Genomic DNA, 22,427 nt, shown 5'->3' on the forward strand with positions numbered 1-22,427 from the left:
AAAACCATGCCATTCCTGCCTTCCTGGGAGCTGGGCAATAAGCACAGAGATGGCAGATGTCAGTGTTTTCTGCTGTTGTAACACTTTCAGAGTTTGCCTGGAGGCTCTCTAATGGTAATTGAAACAAAAATAGTGGTTCACTAAATTACTGGGAAGCTGCTCCGCAGCCAAGGGATGAGGGGGAGCTGCATCTCCCCCTGTCCTGTGCTGTGAAGATCATCCTTGGCCTGGGCCACAAGCTTTGAGTGGGCTCCAGAGCCGCAAAGCGAGGACCGAAACGAACCAGCTGCCGGGAGGGGGATACCAGGAACGCCACACTGAATTAATGAGGCTGGGATGCTGGAAGGGCGTGTTCTTCACAGCAAAAAGGGCAAATTAATTCCCATCTTAATGTGGGAGATGGAAGCATCGCCAGACTGGACAGGAGTACTGAACGGTCTCTGCTGTTCCAGTGCCCGACCATCCCCTGGGGTGGATATTTTTCCAATATCCAACCTAAACACCCCCCTCCCCCTTTCCGACACAACTTCAGGCCCTTCAATTCAGGTCTATTCAGTGCCACAATGTGCCACCGGAGGCAGAGGAGCTTTGCAGAGTGACCCCGACTGCCCACCACGGACAGTCCCGGGTGGCGGCTCCGGGCGCCGGCCGGACCCGGGGCTCGAACCTGCGACCTCAGCGCTGCGGAGGCAGTGAGGGGGCCGGGCCGCCAGAGGGCGCGGTGGCGGCGGGCGCGGCGTGGGCCCCGTGACCCGGCCCGGCCGCTCCCCCCGCGCCGCTCCCGCCCCGGCCGGGCCGGCCCAGCCCCGCGGGCCGCTCCGCTCCGCAGCCCCGCCGCGATGTGGCTGGGCCCCGAGGAGGTGCTGCTGGCCGGCGCGCTGTGGGTCACCGAGCGCGCCAACCCCTTCTTCCTGCTCCAGCGCCGGCGGGGACACGGCAAAGGGGGCGGCCTCACGGGTGAGGCGCGGCGGGGCCGCGGGGAGGCTCCGGCCCGGCGCGGGGTCCGTGAGCGTGGGGCAGGGGCTGGGAGGGCCCGGCGGGGGGAGAGAGGCGCGGTCCGCCCGTCTCCTCGCTGTGTGTGACCCCGGAGCCCCTCGGCCGCGGTGTCCGCTCGGGGCCCCTGTTCGCCCCGGGCCGGGGCTGTCAGCGGTCAGGCCCGGGGAGCTGCTGCCTGCCGGGGAGGACACACAACTGACGGGATGCCTGGGACCGTCTTCTTCTCTTGTCAAAAATGGCTTCTCAGCCCTGCTCGCGTTGCTTTGAATTATTAAGATGGTTTATTTGCATATTTTGTATGTCTGTGTGCCTTTTCAACATGTAGAGGATGACAGTAAGACGTGGTTTATAATTAGTAGCAGTGTGGAAATTGTGCTGTACATGGGCCGGGGGCGAAGCTGTGTGGGTGCAGCCCAGTGGAAAATACCGCTGTGTGTGGGGGACAGCCTTGTTTGTGACATAAACTGCTAAAATAACACGACTGTCACCAAAGCACAATGTTAACAACAACAGCAAATCCCCTCACCTTTAAAAACCCCATTTATGTGCAGAATGCTTTCAATTATGTCAATTTCAAAAATGTCAATTTTACTTTTGTCAGTTACATACAGCAACTGCGTATTAGCCCTTTTAGAGAAACTGGTGCAGCTGATATACATCATTAGGATATTTCATCTTTTCACAGTGTTCAAAATTATTTTGAACTGTTCTGTTTGATGTCACCTAACTTGTGCAGTTTTGCATGTAGGCTTATACTTGTATTCTACAATTTTCTAGTTTTTTCCTAAAAGAAACTACACCTGGTGCTATTTTGGTAACATTTAAACTGATATGTTTCTGACGGGTTGAAGCTTTGAGCTATGTTTACTTTTTGAGCTAGTGCAGCTCAGTGAGAGTCTTCTTCAGAGCTCCTGCAGGTTAAAAACCACGTGTCCCTAAGGAACTGTGCAGCTGCACAGTGACATCTCAGAGTTAGAGTGGGATGTTCAGCTGAGCTGGAAAGGCTTTTGAGTTGATGTCAGGCTCAAGTTATTAAACATCTCATTACCGGTCTGTGTGTCAATATTTGACACATTCAGTATTGTCATAGGATGGATTCCAAATTAACTTTTAATCCATATCCTGCCTAAAACTACACAAGAAGCCCAAAGCCCAGACAGATCCTGCTGTGCTGGTTACATACGTGCTTGGTTTAGGTTTGTCACATGGGCTTGCTGTGGGTGATGTTTCACTGCAAGGACAGTTGGTGGTATGTTCTTCATTTGTTAATTGCTACATAGATAGCCAGGAGAGATAAGGGAGACGAAGTGGCATGTTTCTTAATAAGGAATGAGATAGGGATGAGCACAGTTCAAACAGGCTTACCCAAACCATGAGAGCTGGGAATTGTAATGACCCCCCACAAAGTCAATGCCCAGGGAACAACCATGCTCCCTCTCCACGTTCTAATAATAGAAAACTTTTAATCATGAGTGTGTTGCAAAGTTAATTTGCATTAAAGATGCTCGTAATGCATTGTCTAGAACAACAAAGCAAATCATCACCTTATATATCTGTTTTATCTAATTGAAATAAAGACTTCATTGAAGTAAATTGATTTGCTTTACAAAGTCTGGTTATCAACATTTACTCTGGAAGTGTCTCCTTTCTTATTTAACATCATATAAAAATATTTTGACTTCTGTATTACCAAATTTTGAGTTGCTGACATCTTTGTTTAATCAAAGTACTTCTGGGAACATCCTTGAAGCATCCTGTGAGCACCAGTTTTTCTAGATCTACCTGATTCCATTTGGACAAGTTACCTACTTTTGGCATTGGTGATTCTGAAAAATACAGCATTGAAGACTCTTGTGTCTTTTATCTTGGTAGGCTTAAAAATCACTATTAGAATAAAAAGCCCTACAGAAAAAACACATTTCACTTTCATTAGAAAACTCTTCTATGAAGGTGGGGATCTGTAATGAAGCTTAGTAGGCATTTTAATTGCTATCTAAACTTTGTCCATTACCAGCAGGACAGGCTGCAGTTGGTTTTTAGGGAATTTACCTCCAATGACTGGAGGTAAATTTCTGAATTTTCTGAACCAAGTGCTGCAGCTCTTCATCACAACTGTTCACAGGCTGTGAACATCAGCATTTTCTGCAGTGATCATCCTGTGTTTTTGCTTAACCCAGTTCTTTGTTTTGGTATGACACTGCTGTAATTTCTGTCTCTTTGTTTCCTAGGTCTCCTTGTGGGAACTCTAGACGTGGTTTTGGATTCCAGTGCCAGAGTTGCCCCATACCGGATTCTGCACCAGACTCAGGACTCTCAAGTGTACTGGGCAGTGGCCTGTGGTATGTGACTCTTGTTGGGGACTGGATTTGAGTTATTCTCTTGTCTTTTTGGTTCAGATGAGCAGTTATTCCACATCCTATGACTGCTCAGGACACTTCCAAAAGCTTCCAATGGTGTAGTGGAAGATTCCAGAAATGACAAAACTCAGTGTTGTTTAAAATATAATTAAGGAACTTGAAGCTCTGCAAAAGCTTCTGTTTCTGCAGATGTTAGGAATTTTCTTTCTTCCAAATGTACCTTGTATTTACAAGGTTGTAGTGAGATTGTGCAGAGAATGACACATGCTGGTTTTGGTGGGATGATGAGTGTTGTGCTGCTGCTTACCAGGAGCATGGCACAAGATGGGAACTTGTATTGTTCAAGGTACCAGAGGTACTTTGGGGAATCTCTTGGTCCAGTTTATGTTTTTTCTATTATTTCTGGCCTGGAATAGATGTGTATATAGATCTGTAAAAAGGACTAGAATAGTATTTTTTTAACATCAAGGATCCTTGGCCTCTTTTACTTGAGAAATGTAACTACTGTTTTAGAATATCATAATGCAACCATCTGATGCCTGTTGGTGAACTTTGATTAAAGCTTTAGGTCCTAATGCTTGCTAAAGAGGAAATATCTCCAGACATATTTGTTAGACCAACTTTGTTTACAATAAGAACCTTCACTTCTCACTTTGTGGTGGAGACATAAAATCTGATCATGAAGGAGTCATTTGCTAGGCCCACAAAAGCTGATGTCTTGTTTTTCCTCCTCCCACCTTCTCCCCAGGCAACCAACACAATATTCTTTCTTGCAGAGCTACTTAAATTCTGCAGAGGAGAGGTTTAGATGTTGCTGTGTTTCACAGAAACTCAGGTTCCCCTTTGAGGAGGGTGGAGGCAGAGAATTAAGAAAGGCAGAAAACAAAATGGCAGGTCAGGAACTGCATAGAAAAAAGGAGAATATTTAGTGCAGATCTGTAATTGTATGGTATCTTGATACTGAGTAAGATATTTTTGTTCAATTTCAGGAGTACTTTAGTTGATGTCCTCTGTATCTCAGTTACTTTTAAACAGTGAAGCATGTAGAAGTGGGATGGGCTGGGTAACACCCAAATGGAGTTTGATAAATTATTGTCCTGGAGTAAATATGTTGTCTTCATCCAAAGTATTTTTTTTAATCATACCTGGTTCTCCTTCTGCTGTCAGAGTACTGGCATTCCTTTAACATTATAAAATATATACTGCTCTCTAGTTGAAAAATACAAATATTTTATTTACAGTTCACTGTGTATAAATACTAGTGGGCAGCAATTTGGTCACACATGCAGCTTTGGCTCTTCAGCACTTTGTTCTTGTAACCCTCCCTGTAGGAATCACAAACTTTTACTCCTTCATGTATGTCATTCTAATGTAGTTCTTACAAAGATGTCAGTTAGTGAGGCCAGGCTTATTTTAGCAATTTGGCTGCTGTCACTTGGTAAGAGATGTAGCTCATGAAACAAAACAGGACACAGACTTTATTCCACTGCTGTTGTTTCTGAACCTGTGTGTTTTTTTCATAGTCAAAGCATCCTATAATTGATAATTCTGTGCTTTGGAGTATCCTTGGTGACAAGGAGATATTTTATTAGAAACATAATGTTGGTGTACATAAAATATCCTTAACATGTACACAGTTGCTGTGTGTGATTTATCCTAGTCACTGTTCAGTAATTATTAGTTTCCTGCTGTGAACTTGGAGGAAAAAAGACCATGTTCTAATTTTTTCTTTTCTTTGCTCTTGGCATCATCTTTCTCCCCTTCAATTAGGATCATCTCGTAAAGAGATCACGAAGCATTGGGAATGGCTGGAGAATAACTTACTGCAGACTCTGTCCATCTTTGACAATGAAGAAGATATCACCACCTTTGTCAAGGGCAAGATACATGTAAGTGACCTGTTTCCCTGAAGGACTTCCAGATTCTGAGAAAGGACAAGAGAGGTGGTTGTAAGAATTTTTTATCCTTTCCAGTCATACATAGGTATGAAAGTGTCATGGAATGCGTCCAGCATTGTCAACATCCAGTTAGAGCAAATACTGAGCAAATATATTGGAAGGGGAAGGGTTAAGAGCAGTAGATCTCAAAGAACAACCTGCTTAGGATGTTCCTACTAATCCAAATATAATACCTCTTTAAAATTATTGCCAATTGTGCCTTTGATGGAGGGAGGATGGTTTAACAAGTGTTCATCAAGCAACAAATGGAGGAGAGAGAATTGTAGTTCACTAGAAATATACTTGCCCTGCCAGTGGTCTGAAAGGTACCTGGGTTGTAAAGGAACTGCAGCCCAGTTTCCACTGAATTTGGAGTTAGGTGTCTGCTGGTTTTGCAGTTAACACACTTCAGATTCCCAGCCCACAAACCCTCCAGAGCAGAAACTTATAAATACAGTTCTTTATTGAACTGCAGGAAGTTGCATCTTTTTCAGCTCTCCTGTCAGATTCTTCATGTTTTCCGTGTGTATCTGTGCATGAGAGAGATTGTGGTCATTTGTTCTTCCTTCTGGCCAGTCAAGAGCTGACAGACTGCAGAGTTCTGCCCTTCCTGGCAGATGATCTTCTTCCAGTTGGAGAAGCAGGTGTGCAAGTGCAAAGAGACTTCAGTTCTCCTGCAGGGCGTTCCAAGTGTTCCCAGGCCAGCCATGAGGAACTCAGTCAAACATTAAACATGAATGCTTGTGGCACATGTTCAGGAGTGGATCCCAGACTCCCACAGGATCTGACTGCCCTTTCTGCATGTCTTTGCTGTTTCTGACATGACAGGATAAGTGCTGTGTCCTGTTCCTTTGTGCCTTCCGGATTGCTGCTGTGACCCTTTGCTTTGTACATTATTTCTGTCAGCAGGCACCTTCACTTCTGTTTCTCCTCTCTGCTCCCACATCCTTTCAGGGCATTATTGCTGAGGAGAACAAGAATGAGCAGCCCCAGAGCGAAGAGGATCCAGGTAAATTCAAAGAGGCTGAACTGAAGATGAGGAAGCAGTTTGGGATGCCCGAGGTGGAGAAGTTGGTCAATTACTATTCCTGCAGCTATTGGAAGGGACGTGTCCCCAGGCAGGGCTGGCTGTACCTCACTGTCAACCACCTCTGTTTCTACTCCTTCCTGCTGGGCAAAGAGGGTGAGTTATGAGCCTACAAGTTGTGTTTCTATCATTTCACATGATCTTTTCAATGCAGTTGATCTTTTGTATGAACTCCTTTTTAAGATGACAGGTTTTTTTTCCTTTTAGGAGTTCTTGAGCTCTGTCTGGCTCAGCACATAAATCAGTTCTTGCTCTCATAGGCACTTCAGTGCTGTTTAGACTGAATGCCTGAGTCATTTTTTAAAACGTTTCCCAAGTTGTACATCTGTTTTACTCAAACTAGGTTACGTTTTACAAGTTAGACTGGGTTAGAGAACCAAGCAGTATTTTTGTCTTGGTAAGTTTTATGTGGAACACCTGCCAGGACCCAGTATTTGCAAAGCCCCAACCCCTGAGTCCAAAGCTAATTTGTTGGAAAGAAAGAATGAAAACTTGAGTAATTGTAGTTGAAAGAATTTATCGGATGGGAGATAGTCCTTTTGGAAGTGCATTATTTCTAGTCTAGTTAATCCCAAAGGTTATTTCACAGTATTTTTGGAGAACCCAGTAAAAGTGTGAAGAAAAGAACTGTCCATGTGTAAGAGGGGAAAAAATGCTGCTCCACTGAGAGCTTTCAGGCTGCTTGACCTTCATTTCTGTTTGGTTCTTGTTTTGACTCAATTGTGATAATAGTATTTTTTAATTCTTTTTTCTCAGTTACACTGGTGATCCAGTGGGTGGATGTAACCCAGCTAGAAAAAAATGCTACACTGCTGTTCCCTGAGTGCATTAAAGTAAGCACAAGGGACAGTGAACTCTATTTTTCCATGTTTCTCAACATCAATGAGACATTCAAGCTGATGGAGCAGTTGGCCAACATTGCAATGCGGCAGCTGCTGGACAATGAGAGCTTCCTACAGGACAAGTCTCTCCCAAAGCCCAGGAGGCCTCTTAAGAACATCTCTGCATTAAAAAGGTATCATGTTCCCAACAGTGAGAAAAGAAGACAGGTAGTAGGGGATTGTAAAAATAAATCTGCATTATTTTGTAGCTCCCAGATGCTGCTGGGGTTTTCTTACTCTAGGGGCTGCATCACTTACTTCAGTCATTAGCCTTCTGCTTGTTCTCTCTTTTTCCCCATCCCAAATTGGAGCTGAATTCACACACACCCTCATGTCTTTCTCATGCTTGCCTAGGCACTGTCAGAAGAAATTTTCAACTAGAAACTGCTGAAATTCATATGTAAAAAAAAAGTGAAGAAAGAAAATTACACCAGCCCCTTTGTCTGAAGTTAAAGATTTATAAAAAGAAATCATATTTGTATTGTAATAAATCCTCCCACTGGGGACTGTTCTCTGCAGTTTCAGAATCTCATGTAATATTTCAGTTTTGCAGATGCACTTGCATATTTTATTTTGTATTGCAGAACATACCTTGTCAGAGAGGCATGTCTGAAGGCTGAAAGAGGAGTCAGAGGAGGGGTGGCATCTCAGTTAGAGAAAGGAATACTAAGAATACACAGCATAGTCTGAAGGTTGTGATTGGAATGAACATGTGACATTAGTGTTTGAGTGGGTTTTTCAAGTGAGTAAAAAAGGATACTACCCTTTACTTTTCCCCAGAGACCTGGATGCTCGAGCCAAAAATGAGTGCTACCGTGCCACTTTCCGGTTGCCCAAGGATGAATGCCTGGATGGACACACAGATTGTACCTTGTGGACACCATTCAACAAGATGCATATTCCTGGCCAAATGTTTGTTTCCAACAATTACATCTGTTTTGCCAGCAGGGCAGAGGAGGCCTGTCATCTCATCATTCCTCTCAGGGAGGTGGGGATTTCTTAGCTGTATGTTAACACTACAGGCCTCTCTTCTCTTTTGTGTCCTTCTGTCTGTTGTGCTGTGCTTTATGGATAATGGAAAACATGCCAGATCCAAATGGCCCCTGTCTTTGTGTTCTAGGTGACAATAGTTGAGAAAGCAGATAGTTCCAGTGTCTTGCCCAGCCCTCTGTCCATCAGCACTAAAAGTAAAATGACCTTCTTCTTCGCCAATCTGAAAGACCGGGATTTCTTGGTTCAGAGGATCTCTGACTTCCTGCAGAGAACACCATCCAAGAAATCCTGCAGCATCGACAGGGAATGGAAGTGGAATGTGGCTGATCCCAGCAGTGAGGTACTAAGGAAATAACTGGGAAGAACTTTATCAACTTTTCAGAGCAATGCTCCTTACACTGTGTTTGGAGTGCTTGTCACCAGCCAGTGCTGTCTCTGTCAGGCCATGAGCAGAGGAGGGAGCATGAGCTCAGAATTTATCTGTTCTCTTGTCCAGGAAGTTCCAGAGCTGCCTTCCAGCAGCCCCCTGGCTGTCAGCCCCACGTCTGCTCTCAACCATCGACCTGTCAGCTTCTGTGCTGGGCAAGTGCCAACAGCCTCACAGGGACTGCTCAAACTCTTCAGGAGGAATTCTGAGGAGCTCTCTGGACCCAAAGGGGTAAGTGATATTTTTATGTAAAGCAATAAAGTATAAGTAGTTTGCAGTAGGTTGCTGATTTGCTGGCCTGCTCTAGAATGGAAATGCATTTTATCCCTGCTCAGTATCACTGTTGTGTGTGTCACAGTGATAGTACTGCAGAGAGGTAACTTGACTGTCAGCTTACACTGTTTGTACTGACATACCTGAGATACTTGACCAGAGGCTGAGAGATCAGTGTTACCAGTGTTCTGGGATGTGAATTCATGGCTGTGAAGAGCAACTTTTCTTCAGAGCAAGAAAGCAGGGAACTTGTATCTCTGCTTGCTGGTTAATCATCGTGATCAATGGTTCTGCTTGCATTTATGTGGAGATTTGCATAGTTGTGAAGACTCGACTTTAAGCAAGGTCATAACAGGGTAGATTAGTATATATACACTCCTTCTTCAGCAGAAAGAAGAGAGGTTTGAAATGTCACAATGTATTTTTCCTGTGAAGTGCAGGCCTGAGTATACCCAGAAATCAGTTGTCCTACAAACATAGAAATGCAATAATCTCCTAAAATAGCCATATGTGTTTCTATGAAGGCAAAGGAGAAGATGAAGGAAGAGTCTTGGAATATTCATTTCTTTGAGTATGGGCGAGGGATGTGTATGTACCGCACTACCAAGACGAGGGAGCTGGTACAGAAGGGAATCCCAGAGAATCTCCGTGGAGAGCTGTGGCTCCTTTTCTCAGGTAGGATGTTGTGCTGACAGTGGGAATAAACTTCCTGCACATCTCAAAGGAAAGGGTATGAATCTTAGCCCATTTCAGAAAAAATTATTGACAGGTTAATTTCATCTGAATTATACTTTGTGGTGGCTTTATTATCCTAATAGCTGCTTGGCCTCTTTTGTCTGTGTTTCAGTGTTGGGACCTAAACTCTAACAATGATTTAACAATGAGTTTGTTGCTATATTTTCACATCTGTTTATAGTTCATGAGTTCATGCAGTGCTTCTTGGCTCCCTTATCTCTGAAACTGGGAATAAAATCTGCGTTTCAAAGCACCAGAGGTAAAGCACTGTTTGTTTGTCATTTCAGGGGCTTGGAATGAGATGGTGACTCACCCTGGTTACTACGCAGATCTTGTGGAAAAGTCAATGGGAAGGTACAATCTTGCTACAGAGGAAATTGAGAGAGATCTGCACCGCTCTATGCCAGAACATCCTGCCTTCCAAAACGAATTGGGAATTGCTGCCCTCCGGAGAGTCTTAACAGCTTATGCATTCAGAAATCCAACAATTGGGTACTGTCAGGTAGGAAAGAAGTCTTAGACTTGTTAGTCCTACACAGTGACCATGATTGACTTGGACTTTTTCTGCAGTTTTTTGTTCAGTTTCAAGTTTTTCCTTTATACTGTCTGTGTAGTGGTGAGAAAATAGGGAAGAAATTATGGTGCATCATCTCTTAAATATCCTTTGAACATAGTATTTAAATACACTTTTCACAGTGCTGTTAAGTGTAATGTTAGTCTTTAATAGTTTCCTGACAGAGCTTTCCATAGTTCAACAAAACATCTTCTAGTTTCATTACAGATAAATCAAATAAGTGATGTTGCACATGGACAGTCTATTGAAAATGTAGCCTTTTGCTGGTTTGTGAAAGAACTTGGTGGAAATTCAGGTTAATTTTGTGTATTGCTATGATGTTACAGATTCTCATTATGGTGTTCTGTTGATGGCCAAATTCTTACAAAGATTTTTATGAAGACTTTGACAATTATTCTTGTTCATGTTGTTTACTGAAAGTGCATGACAAAACGTCATCAAACTATTTGCTCCCTCATGAAGAGAGGAACTGAAAACAGGAAGAAAAATTGGCTTAAGGTCATCTATTGACTCAGATGCCAGTAGAAGCTGGAAATAGATGCGACTCTTAGTGACAGCTTGCTGTATTCATGCTTTTAAGTTTAGCTAATCTGTAATAGCAGAGTTTTCCTGAAGACCTCCATGTTTTTCTCCTGTACCTGTGTGTTTGCTGTGCTGGCTCCTAGGCCATGAACATTGTCACCTCAGTGCTGTTGCTGTACTGCAATGAGGAAGAGGCTTTCTGGCTCCTGGTGGCTTTGTGCGAGCGGATGTTGCCAGATTACTACAACACAAGAGTAGTGGGTGAGTCCTTATCAGATTCCTGCTGCATTGTGGATTTTCAGCTGCACCAGCATCTTCCAGAAACATTTTGTTTTTCAGAATTAATTAAATGTGATGCATTTTAAAGATAATGAAGTGCAGCTCTGTTCCTTTTAAAGTGGCAGGGGTGTGATGGAGACATAGGAAGAGACACTACAGGCCTCCAAGGTAGTAGTTCTACTTTATAGTAGCAAGGAAGATGAAGTCACCAAAAATTGGTGTCAGGAGGGATCATTAGCAGTAAGGAGGAATATCTAGAAGAACATTACTGGGTTTTAGTTTTCCCCATCTGAATGACATTTTAAATCTGTGGAACAGGCTCTCAGGGAAGGTTAGTCAAAGCACCACTTCATGGGCTTTTAAAGTTGGTTTGTATAAAAGGCTATAATCTGGTGTAAATACCATAATATCAGTAATCCTCCACCCCTCCATTCAGGGCAAATGCACAAATGGATGAAAGGTTCTGTGTTGAGAGGTTGTGTCTGCATGCTCTGCAATGTAGAAATAGTCTCATTGGTTTTATTGAGAACAGGGTAAAAAATTAATGTCTTAATTTTAGTTATGATGTTCAGAGGAAATTTATATGAAATTTGTATGAAATTTAGTGAACTCATACTGTTTTGTTTAATAATTGCTTAGCTTGGTACATGACACCACCATTTGGAGTTCTACCATTGTTTTGTTTTTTTCAGGTGCATTGGTGGACCAAGGCATCTTTGAAGAACTTACACGAGAGTATCTTCCACAGCTGTCAGAAAAGATGCAGGACCTGGGAGTGATCTCCACCATATCCCTTTCCTGGTTTCTCACTCTATTCCTGAGTGTGATGCCCTTTGAGAGTGCCGTGGTCATTGTCGACTGTTTTTTCTACGAGGGAATCAAGTTTATCCTGCAGGTGTCATTGGCCATACTTGATGCCAACATGGAGAAGTTACTACAGTGCTGTGATGAAGGTGAAGCCATGACTATTTTGGGCAGGTACCATTCATTGTTCTTATTTAAAACAGAATAGTAACAGTGGCCTTTTAGTCATCATCTCTTTCTACCTAATAGCAGGTCACAGATAACACTCTAGGATGAAACTTCTGCTCCAGAGAAGTTTGCTATTGCTTTCTGCAAGAGCTGAAATTAATTGTTGGCTCAGTTATGGAGGAATCCTTACTTCTGGAGCTGTTTTGTATCATAATGAACTCCTGCATCTCAGTTTGAATTTGAATTCTTAAAGGTTATTTATTTGAAGTTTGCATATTAAGTCTGCTTTACTATTTAGAACAGATTCTGGCAGGAATCACCTTCTGGAAACTTAAAACATTATCAAGCAGATATCTCCCAAGTCTAGTAAATGTAAGATTTTCTTGTTTGAAATGAGAATCTCTTCTATGTGCAGCAAGATTTTCAGCATGTGACTAGAAGCCTACTTTTAAAAGAGCAAATACCGCCAAAATAGGATGAAAATCAACTTAACTCCAGGTACATTGAGGGTAGCATTGCAGATTAGATGAGAAAAAATAAATTCTCCTTCATGTTTAGATTAGTGACACAAAGAAGTTGGGAGTAATGCATATAGGATATTATTTCTTTTTCTGGACACTAATCCTGGAATCTTGCATCTGTTCTCATTTTTGTCCACAGATATTTGGACAATGTAGTTAACAGACAGAGTGTCTCTCCCCCTATTCCTCACTTGCATGCACTGTTGACCAGTGGAGATGACCCCCCACTTGAAATCGACATCTTTGAACTCATCAAAACTTCATATGAGGTAAAGTTCTGGCTTGGTATTTTGCCCAAGAGATTTCTTCTCTACTGACATCCCATTTTATATGTTGTGCAGCCAAAATCTGAGCAATGTTCATAGATTGAGATGCTTAAGGAGTGCAGGCTGAAGCCATTGTTCCACCTGCTTGGTATGAGTAGAACCTGACAGCGTTGGCTATTGCAGATTACAAAGAGTCTGCCCAACACCAGAGGGACTAAAATGAAGAGTGCAAATAAGGAAGAAGTTATGGACTAGAGATTTCTTCCTGCTTTGTCAAAAATGTCTCCATTATTAATTCTATTTGAGGATTTTCAGTGCTAAGAAGTTAAGGAGGGAAATTTGGGGTAAGAATTGTGAAGTACTCTGCAGAAACATGGAAGAATCTCAGTTCACATGCATAGGAATCCTGTTCTGTGAACCAAATTATAGTAATAGGAATTGACCCCAGAATGGTGCCAATGCTGCTAAAATATCTCTGCACTGATAGAGGTGTTCCTCACAATTCATACTGAGAACAAACTCATAAAAAATTGATTCTTAATGATGGAAAGAACACAGGCAAAAGAACTGATGTTTGGGAGTTCTTCTCTGCTATTCTCTGCTAAATGTGGGATCCTTTCCCTCTTTATCTCGTTTTTCACCCCATCCCCTTCTGGCTGTTTACATTCAGGCAGCTGTCATTTTCCTGGGTGTTTTGTGTACTTCTTCAAATCTGCCATCTCTGTTCTTGGTTTCTTTTCATAAAAGAGTGTCACTGAATTCATATTACTTGTCTGACCTAGTCCATAGAAAAGCTTCTTGACTGTGGTGTTTCTGGCTGAATCTCCTGGGGGTCCTAGAGGAAAAGAATGACAGGGCTGGAAGGAATGACAGTCTGTCTGCTCTCTTATCTCTGCCACAGTACAGGGCCTCTATTTCTGTCAGTCCTGACAGATCCTTTTTCAGCTTTTCTGTAGAGACCTCTGATGTTGGATTTCTCATGAACTCTGAATCACTCCTCTTGCAGGACAGGAGTGATTAGGGAATAGAGCTCAAGTTTTCTCTCATCTTGCTGCTCCTAAAAGGCTTCTAGTGGGTTTAGGTCATTTCTGAAGGGATAGTACACTTGTTAAAGAGTGTGTAATTGAAGGTGGGTTCTTCTCTCTTCAGGAGATGATGTTGACCTGATCTGCTTCCTTTCTTGTAGAAATTTGGCAATCTGAAGGCAGATGACATTGAACAAATGCGTTTCAAGCAAAGGCTGAAAGTGATCCAGTCTCTGGAGGATACAGCCAAGAAGAGTGTGGTATGTGACTCCCAGACTGAATGAGCTACCAAATGGCACCTTCTTGGAAAGTGTTTTGCTGTGAGCATTGAGAAACTTCGTGCTGTAGCAGACCAAGTTTTAAGTGACTGAAAGAATGATTGAATGAGATGTTTGGCATGGAGGGAGATAAAAAACACCTGTAGGCTATGACATAACCTCCCATGCCTAGTTCTGTCTGTTTTACTGCTTGCCTGGAATCTTTGAGAAAAGCTGGCTAGCAGATAATTATTTTATTGCCATTTAGAGAGTCCATTAGGGAATTTTCCGGAAGGTTCATGACCAAAGGGAAGTGTCCATATTTATTGCCATTATCTCCCATGTCCTAGGTGGAGAATCTCATCAGGGTGTTTATTTCACTGTTGCTCTTTAATGCATCCAAGTCAAACATCTGAAGAAAAAAACAAGAGGGAGGGGTGACACAATCTGCTCAGCCAGGTCTGCACAAACAGGAAATAAGCACAGTAAACTACTGAAAATGTCAGCAGTTTCTGCTTGACTGCAAAATGCCTTCCTGATTGGTTTCCAGGGATATTAGAATGGTGATGTTTTTCTTCCCATTCTATGTGATATCTCCTTGTGCTAGTTTTCTTCTCTTCTGTGTTGCACATATTTTTCAGTGAGTTGTATTAGATTTTTCTACTTTTCAAATAAATTGTTCACAGGTCCGAGCTGTGTCTGGTGACATTGGTTTCACTATGGAGGAACTGGAAGAGCTGTATGTAGTGTTCAAGGTAAGAAGCCTTCCTTGAGGGTGAGGAAGAAATGTTGTCACACACAGTACAAATAGCAAAGTAAGTTGAAAGGCCAGCAGTGACTTTGCCTTAATTCTTAATGTGACATACCAGAAACTGATGTGGGATTCTGCTACATATGGTGCCAGTAGGACTGGCCCTGTTACTATCTGATTAATTATTTTTAATCTTTTTTTCCCCCAGAGATGGCCAAACCACATTCACAGTGTTTGAATGATACTCAGAAAGAAACTGTAGAGTCAATGGAAGAGAATGTAACAAAGCCCTGAGAATGGGGTGCTAGGGTTGACTGTACCTCAATTTTTAATCCCAAGTTTCCCATTGACCTCATCTGTAATTGTGACAAGATTACTTAAGGGCTTTGTCTCTATTTGTCAGCATACATATTTTTAAAAGAATGGTATTACCCAACTGTGTTTACCGAAGTTGGTTGTGCTCTGTTGTAGACTCAGAAAGAGAGGCTTAGTTCTAAAACCTGCATGTTCCCTTTGCAATAAAGCCTGAATTACATTTTGTTAAAACCTGAAATCATGTTTTGTACTTTTCACTTTAAATAATTCCTTGTTTTTCCTGAAATCTGTGTCTCTTCCTTCATTTCATATTATTTTGTAGTGAAGTAACACTAGGAATCACAAGGCAGATAATGTTTCCTGAAATGTCTCTTGTTTGCTTCCTCAATGCTATTGTTGAGCTGTGACAGTCTCCACTCCTGTGGAGCAGCATCATCTGCCCTGTTAATCCTTTCCCTCCAAAGGCCAAGTACCTGATGAGCTGTTACTGGGGGAACAACCGTGCGGCCGCTGCCCGCCGGGACCAGAGCCTGCCCTACCTGGAGCAGTATCGCATAGACATGGAGCAGTTCAAGGAGCTGTTCAGCAGCCTCACCCCCTGGGCCTGTGGGGCACACACCCCTGTGCTGGCAGGGCGCCTCTTCCGCCTCCTGGATGAAAACAGGGATTCTCTCATCAACTTCAAGGAGTTCGTCACAGGAATGAGTAAGTGGTGTTTTTGGAGAAAATGGAATGCTGCAAAAAATGTGTCTGTCCTTTTCCAAGAAGAGAACTGAAAGGAGATAATGGTGTGTTCACTGTCATGAGGAGGAAGGGTGGCAGGAAGCCTCAAGCTGGACAAAATACACTTCTTGAAATGGATTTCATTGTTGATTCCTCACATGACTTTGAGCAGTCATTGTATGGGAATACATTCTGGTTTGAACCTGTGAGCAGAGGGTGATTCTTTATCATTAAAGTGCTATTTTTCTTAACCTTTTTTTTTCTTTCCAGGTGGGATGTACCATGGTGACCTCACTGAAAAACTCAAAGTACTCTACAAGCTGCACCTGCCTCCTGGTGAGTGACTGCTTCTGTGTACTGCTGCTATTGAACACAGGCTGCACTGACATCAATTGACACGGGGTGCCTCAGGAGTTTTGCTAATGAAGTGGGTCATAGTGCTGTTCAATTAGAGATTTTAACATTTCTCTGTGAATACAGCTCTGAATCCCGAGGAGACAGAATCGGCTTTGGAGGCCACAAGTTATTTCACAGAAGATGTGACAACAGAAGGTAATGCAACACTGCTGCCTTTACCTCTCAGTTAGGCAGGAGTTGCAGCATAGATCCATGTGCTCTGAACAGTGATGTTGTGTAAAGCATGGTCTCATGCTGGCATGTGTTAGGATTGGCAGTGTGTTTGAGTTCACTGTCTTTGTTGCATGATGGGGAAGAAGTTTGGAGCTAAAACTCCTCAGTGTCCATTCCATGCAGGATACAGCATGCTCTGAAGCATGGGCACAGACTGCTGAGGAGGAGCAGTGTGCTTTTACCAGCCCCTGTCTCCCACCATGATTTAGGTTTTTCATACAGGTCTCATTGTCTCTCTTCTTGTTTTTGTTTCCTTCTCTGTGTCTGTCTATGTCTGACCTTTTCTTCTGTTTTATCTGGGATATTGTCCCCTCAACCCTTTTTTCTGCTGCTCAAGTATCTCCTTTTGTCTCAGAGCTGGATATCTGCCTGCACTGTGAGTCTCAAGGTCAGTCCATGGATGATGTGCATGCATTGAGCATGGCTGTGGTGCTGATACCACCTGCCAGCCCAGTGTGCTGATGTAAATACTCTGAAATTATTGCTGCTCCTCGCTCATGACACTCACTATTAATAAAGTGCTATAAGTAATTAAGTATCTTTTAGTATAATCTGCCTATTGAGTTTCAGCCTTGGTCAAGATGTCTGGTTTCTTTCAGTGGAATTCATCTCATCCTAGAAACTGATGGTCAAAAAGATGCTCAGAACAGAGCGGGGGGGTGCTTGGCTTGCTGGCCTGGGGAGGTGAATCCTGTGCCTACTCCACAATCTTCCAGTTTAAAGGAATAAGGATGCATGCCACTGAATTGCTGAACTGTTGGTAGACTAGTTGACTGCATTTCTTAAAATACAATATTAGGAATTGTCAGATAGGAGATCAAAGTATGTCAATCATGCTAAACATTTACCAAAATACAATGATGCCAAAAGAAATCTAAGTACAAGAGGTAATTGTGCAGTTTGGTGCTAGGTGGCTGATTTAACAGTCTGAGTTGAACCAAGACTTCCTATTTTCTCTAGTGACAATGTAGGGAATCAGAAGTGCAGTTCATGAAGTTAGACTGCAAATTGCTCCCAAAATGTCAGTCCAGGCAGTGAATAATGAGGAGTGTAGGCATTAGTCACATATGTGTTCTGTGGTGGTTTGGGTTTTTTCTATTCATTATCTTGCTTTGGATGACTGAACATCACACTGCTTTTCTATCTTCCTTATCTATGTTTTCACATTTTCTTTTAAGACCTCTGCCCTCTGTCTCAGCTCTTCAACCCACTTTTTGAGTGTGGCTCTTTATTCAGTTCATCCCATCATCCTCGTGCTTCCATCCTTGTTCTGTTCAATCCTCTAACCATGATTATGAGAATGTGAGATCTAACTTCTATTAAATGTACTCTTGTATAATTTGAATTTGTGTATTGGGTTGTCTTAAGTTCTTTGTATGTTGTATTACTGAAAATCAGCTACTAATTATTTTATAATTCCATAACTCTTTAGAAACCCAAGAAGATAAAGGAAGAAGAAACGAGAACGGCCCAGAAAAAGGTAATTTCATCCTCAATAGACCACATTCTAATCTCATCTCTCTCATATTATGACCTGTTCATTGTCTCATTGTGATCAAAGAGACCTTGCAAAGTGTCCCTTGTGGACAGAGATAAAGCAGAAGGTGAGCTGGGAAATAAGCATCCCTTTATGCTTTAATGCTCCAACTCTTTTACATACCAAGATCACAGCATTTGTAAATCATGTTGGGCAAATTGTCAACTCACAGAGCTCGTCTGTGAGAAGTCAAACTGATGCAGCACTGTTAAATTTTTTGCTCTGCTGAGCTGCATCAGATAAACCAGCAGAAAACAATGCAACCTTCCTGGTAGATGTTTTCCTGGGCTGTCAATAACACCTTCTTCAAGCCTGATTTTTGTTGTTTCAGCATTCACTTTTTAAGTCTGAAACCATAAACTACCTGACTAGTGGCTTGTTCTTGCCTTGCAGAGGAGAAAGGTACCAGTCCACAAGACTACAGATACTACCTAAGAATGTGGGCCAAGGAAAAAGAGAACAAGAAAGAAACCATTAAAGATCTCCCCAAAATGAGCCAGGTAAGAAGGGAATATGAAGGTTTCCAGTTGGATCATTGGCAGCTTAGTAGAATTCTGCAGTGTGTGCAGCCATTGTGCCAGGATGTTCAGTCCTTGCCACAGCTTTCCCTGCTGTTCTGGTCTGGTCAACTTTAGGACCTCTAATTCCACACATTTCTATTGAATTCTGCAGTGGATATGGACAAACTGCTTTGTACCAACCAATCAAATGTAAGGGATTCACTCAGCCTCACAGACCAGTTTTTCCTATAAGAATTGCACTTTGTTTTCCCCCCAGAGCAGGATGTTTCAAATATGCCATCAGTCACAGAAACTTGTTCAGCTTTTTTGGTTTTCCACTGCTTCAAGTTACAGCTGCTTGGTGGAGAGTGAAGAATGTGGTTACAGAAGAGAGAGTCAGATGACTGGTGTGATCTCTTCTGTCTCTAATTTCCTTGATGGGTGCTACTTAAACCAGTTCAGAAATGCTTAGAAGCTGACCACAGAAGAGTAGCAGAATAAAAGTAAAACTTCAGGTTTTCTTAGCATTAGTGAAGATGTGACTGTTCTGTTCATCTGTCAGCAGAAAACCCACCACTATTAAATTGCTAGCTGTGTCTCAATTTAGCCACAACAGAGAGGAGGGGGAGTTTGTCTGTGTCAGACTGTTCTGAATCAGTGCAGTAAGTTGCCACTTGGTGGGGAGGCAAATAAGCAATGAGTCATTTGAGATGGTGCCTGTTGCTTCATCCGCCACTGACAACTTTTTTCAGCCTGATCCATGATTATTTGGTCTTTGTCTTTTAAAGGAACAGTTCATAGAGTTATGCAAGACCCTTTACAACATGTTCAGTGAGGACCCCGTGGAGCAGGAGCTGTACCATGCCATCGCCACTGTGGCCAGTCTGCTGCTGAGGATTGGGGAAGTTGGAAAAAAGTTCTCCAACAGGCCCACGAGGAAGTCTGAGGACTGCAAAGCAAATAGTGCCCAAGATCCTGTGAGTGAAGAGGAGTCACCAACATCTGAACAGAATCACAATTCAGCAGTGGAGCAGCAACCCCAAGCTGACCATGAGGACAAAGCCAGCGTTGATGCTCAGCCTGAAAAAACCCAGCAGGAAAACCAAACTCTAGGAGATGGGTCAGGGGAAGGACAAGGCTCTCCTTTACAGCTGCTATCAGATGATGAAACCAAAGATGATATGTCCATGTCTTCCTACTCCATGGTCAGCACAGGCTCCCTGCAGTGCGAAGACATCGCGGACGACACAGTACTGGTGGGCTGTGAGGGCAGCAGTGCAGCTGCCAGGTATGGCAGCACCATTGACACTGACTGGTCCATCTCCTTCGAGCAGATCTTGGCCTCCATGCTGACAGAAACAGCCCTCGTTAACTACTTTGAGAAAAAAGTCAACATTCTTCAAAAGATCAAGGATCAGAAGAAGGTAGAGAGGCAGTTCAGTTCATCCAGTGACTATGAACTTTCCTCTGTGTCAGGGTGAACTCAAAAAATCAGGAGTTGTCTTTGGGAGATAAAACAGGAAGATAGTGTGGCAGATGGCAGGATGGTTTGGTATTTTCTGTTTGGGTTTTTTTTTTTTTGTTTATTCAGAGACCAGTAACTACACAATTACAATAGAATCCAGTTGATAAGGGGCTCCTGACAGTGACTGTGTAGGTGTTTCTTTGGCTACTCTCGCTGAGAGAATTAGATTTACATTTTTGAGAGCCATTAGAACCTAATAGCCCCTGACATATAGAATTACCACCATAAATTATGCATGTCTGCCTTTTGCTATCTTTTATTTCAATGAAGTTTTATTTCAGACAATAACTGCTCCTTGCCTGCCCTTGTTTGCTGTAGGTTCCTGGGTAACTTGCACAGCAGATGCAGCCTGGCTTGAAACCATGCTCACCTCTGGCTGCCAGTCTGAGAGCTAATGCAGTGTAGTCAAGTGCTGTAGGACTCTGACCTATAAATAATCTTGTACGTTCTTGTAAGCTGTTCTGTGACTCAGCAGCTGTAAAGCAAATGTGCCCCACTGCTCCCAGCACCCTGAGATCTAAACACAGACATTGCTCAGACCTGCAGGTTTCTTTCACATGTGATTTGGCATTTTCATAGTGTACCATCATTTACTTTCTCCTTCACAATTCAGGAATTTTCCGGCAAACCTGGTTTTCTAGCATTTGCTTTTCTGTTTCTTTGAAAGATATTGTTTTTAGTTTGTCTGGGAAGCCACAAGCTCCTTGACTTCAGTGCAGAAGTGATACTGAGTCAATCAGTGGGCCCATGATGGTTATAATGAGGGAATACGTTCCCAAAATAGAAGTCAGTGAATCAGCCTCAGCATTCCAGGGGAGTGGCACACTGGTCTGCTGGACTTTCCCTGATGATACATTGGCTATTTAGTGCTGATTCCCTGTTTTTCCTGGCTAGAGATGGGTCCCCTAAGGAGGGCCCTCCTAGGAGGAGGACCTAAGGGGCCCTTTAGGAGGAGCCCTAAGAATTGTCTGGTCAGTCAGCCCTCACAAATGCTTTGGGCAGAAGTTGTGCAGGAGCACTGTGCCACCCACTGCTGCTCAGTGTCCTTTCTTAAGAGTTTAGCAATGGCTCTTAGAAACTACTGCACATCCAAGGGCATTTGACCTAAAGGGGAAGAATTCAGAGCAGCGTGGCTCTGCCAGCAGCCCCTCATGGGAATACCAGAGCTCATTCCAGTTAGAGACAAAGTAACTGGGAGACTTAGTGAGTGCTCTTTGAAATTAAACCCAGAGGCAACTATGAGTCGCCCTTCTGGTAGCAGAGTGTGTTCTCCACGGGAGGAGAAGTAATGCTGTTACTGTAGATAAACTCATCTCAGCAGGGAGGCAGTGGCCTTGCCAGGGGCAGGGCCAGAGACTTGCTGCTCGGCCAGAGCAGACCTTGCACTGAAGGCAAGGTGTGATCCAGCTTTTGGCTGGCACTTGGGATCTAAAGGTAGGAAGGACACATGTGGATGTTCCCATTTGACACTACTTGGTGTGCTACTCAGTGTTAATTCATCCTCATGACATTTTTGGTCTGTATTCACAGCTGGTACATACTTCTTATTTCTCTGCCTCCTCTGTCCTGTATCACTGGAGAGCAGCCATTAGTAAAACTGCTTTTACTAATTATTCAGTAATTTATTGTAATTTTTTTAAAGTACAAATAATACATGTGATTTTACACTGTCTGTCTTACCTGTCATGTATTCAATAAATGAATCAGAATCCTCTAGACTATTTGGCTATCTTTTATTTCTCTCTGAGCTTGTGGAATATTGCTTGTTCTTTACCCAGTTATCAAAAAGAATGTGTCACCAAGACTGTGGGGGGAGAAAAAACCCTCCGGGCCGAGCAGGAGTGTTCCTATGGAGGATGCTGCAGCACTGGTGCTGGGTTTTCTTGAGCAGCGATGTCCCAGATGGAGCAGTACAGCTTCCCTGGGTCAGATGCTCCTTTTTGTCCTGTTTTTTGGGTTGGTTTCTGTTTGGATCCTTCATTTGCATGAAGGTTTAAGGTGCTCGATTGGCCATTACAGTTCTGTCCAGGCTGGCTCGTTTCGCTCGGGGGTGGTGCACTTTACTGAGGTGTAATACGGTACATTGAGTACCGTATTTCTTATAACGACCCTTTAAACCCCTTTTACAATATAACAACCAAACTAACAATGTTTAACAATTATCAACTATTTTACAACAGCTCCTAACCTATTTTTGACACAGACCAACACATCTCCAGGTCGGTGCAAACCTGGCCGGTGTTGATGCGGCTGCAGACAGGAAGGTCACGCACGGCCAGCCGGCCACTGCAAACCGGGGTCTGCGCCCGGTGAAGGGCGCTCGGACGGTGACCTGATGTGTTTG

General features: G+C 43.1%; 1 protein-coding gene across 3 annotated transcripts; it reads left to right on the forward strand.

The window, feature by feature from the left end:
- Positions 1-740: 740 nt before the first annotated feature.
- On the forward strand, positions 741-21,801 carry TBC1D9B (TBC1 domain family member 9B). Of its 3 annotated transcripts, none has more exons than XM_054642977.2 (22): positions 741-957; positions 3,225-3,335; positions 5,124-5,242; positions 6,245-6,473; positions 7,134-7,392; positions 8,039-8,246; positions 8,379-8,591; positions 8,748-8,909; positions 9,476-9,626; positions 9,974-10,188; positions 10,926-11,043; positions 11,754-12,039; positions 12,694-12,823; positions 14,007-14,105; positions 14,789-14,857; positions 15,633-15,873; positions 16,162-16,227; positions 16,372-16,443; positions 16,859-16,909; positions 17,954-18,001; positions 18,452-18,558; positions 19,347-21,801. In XM_054642977.2, the coding sequence occupies exons 1-22, from the start codon at positions 840-842 to the stop codon at positions 20,037-20,039; spliced, it is 3,765 nt and encodes a 1,254-aa protein (XP_054498952.2). In that variant the 5' UTR covers positions 741-839; the 3' UTR covers positions 20,040-21,801. The 3 variants fall into 3 exon arrangements, with proteins under 3 accessions (XP_054498952.2, XP_054498953.2, XP_054498954.2); XM_054642978.2 differs by having other exon boundaries at positions 16,877-16,909; XM_054642979.2 differs by lacking the exon at positions 16,859-16,909 and having other exon boundaries at positions 742-957.
- The last annotated feature ends 626 nt before the right edge of the window (positions 21,802-22,427 follow it).

This window comes from Agelaius phoeniceus, chromosome 15 (genome assembly GCF_051311805.1).
Source record: "Agelaius phoeniceus isolate bAgePho1 chromosome 15, bAgePho1.hap1, whole genome shotgun sequence".
Classification (NCBI taxonomy): domain Eukaryota; kingdom Metazoa; phylum Chordata; class Aves; order Passeriformes; family Icteridae; genus Agelaius; species Agelaius phoeniceus.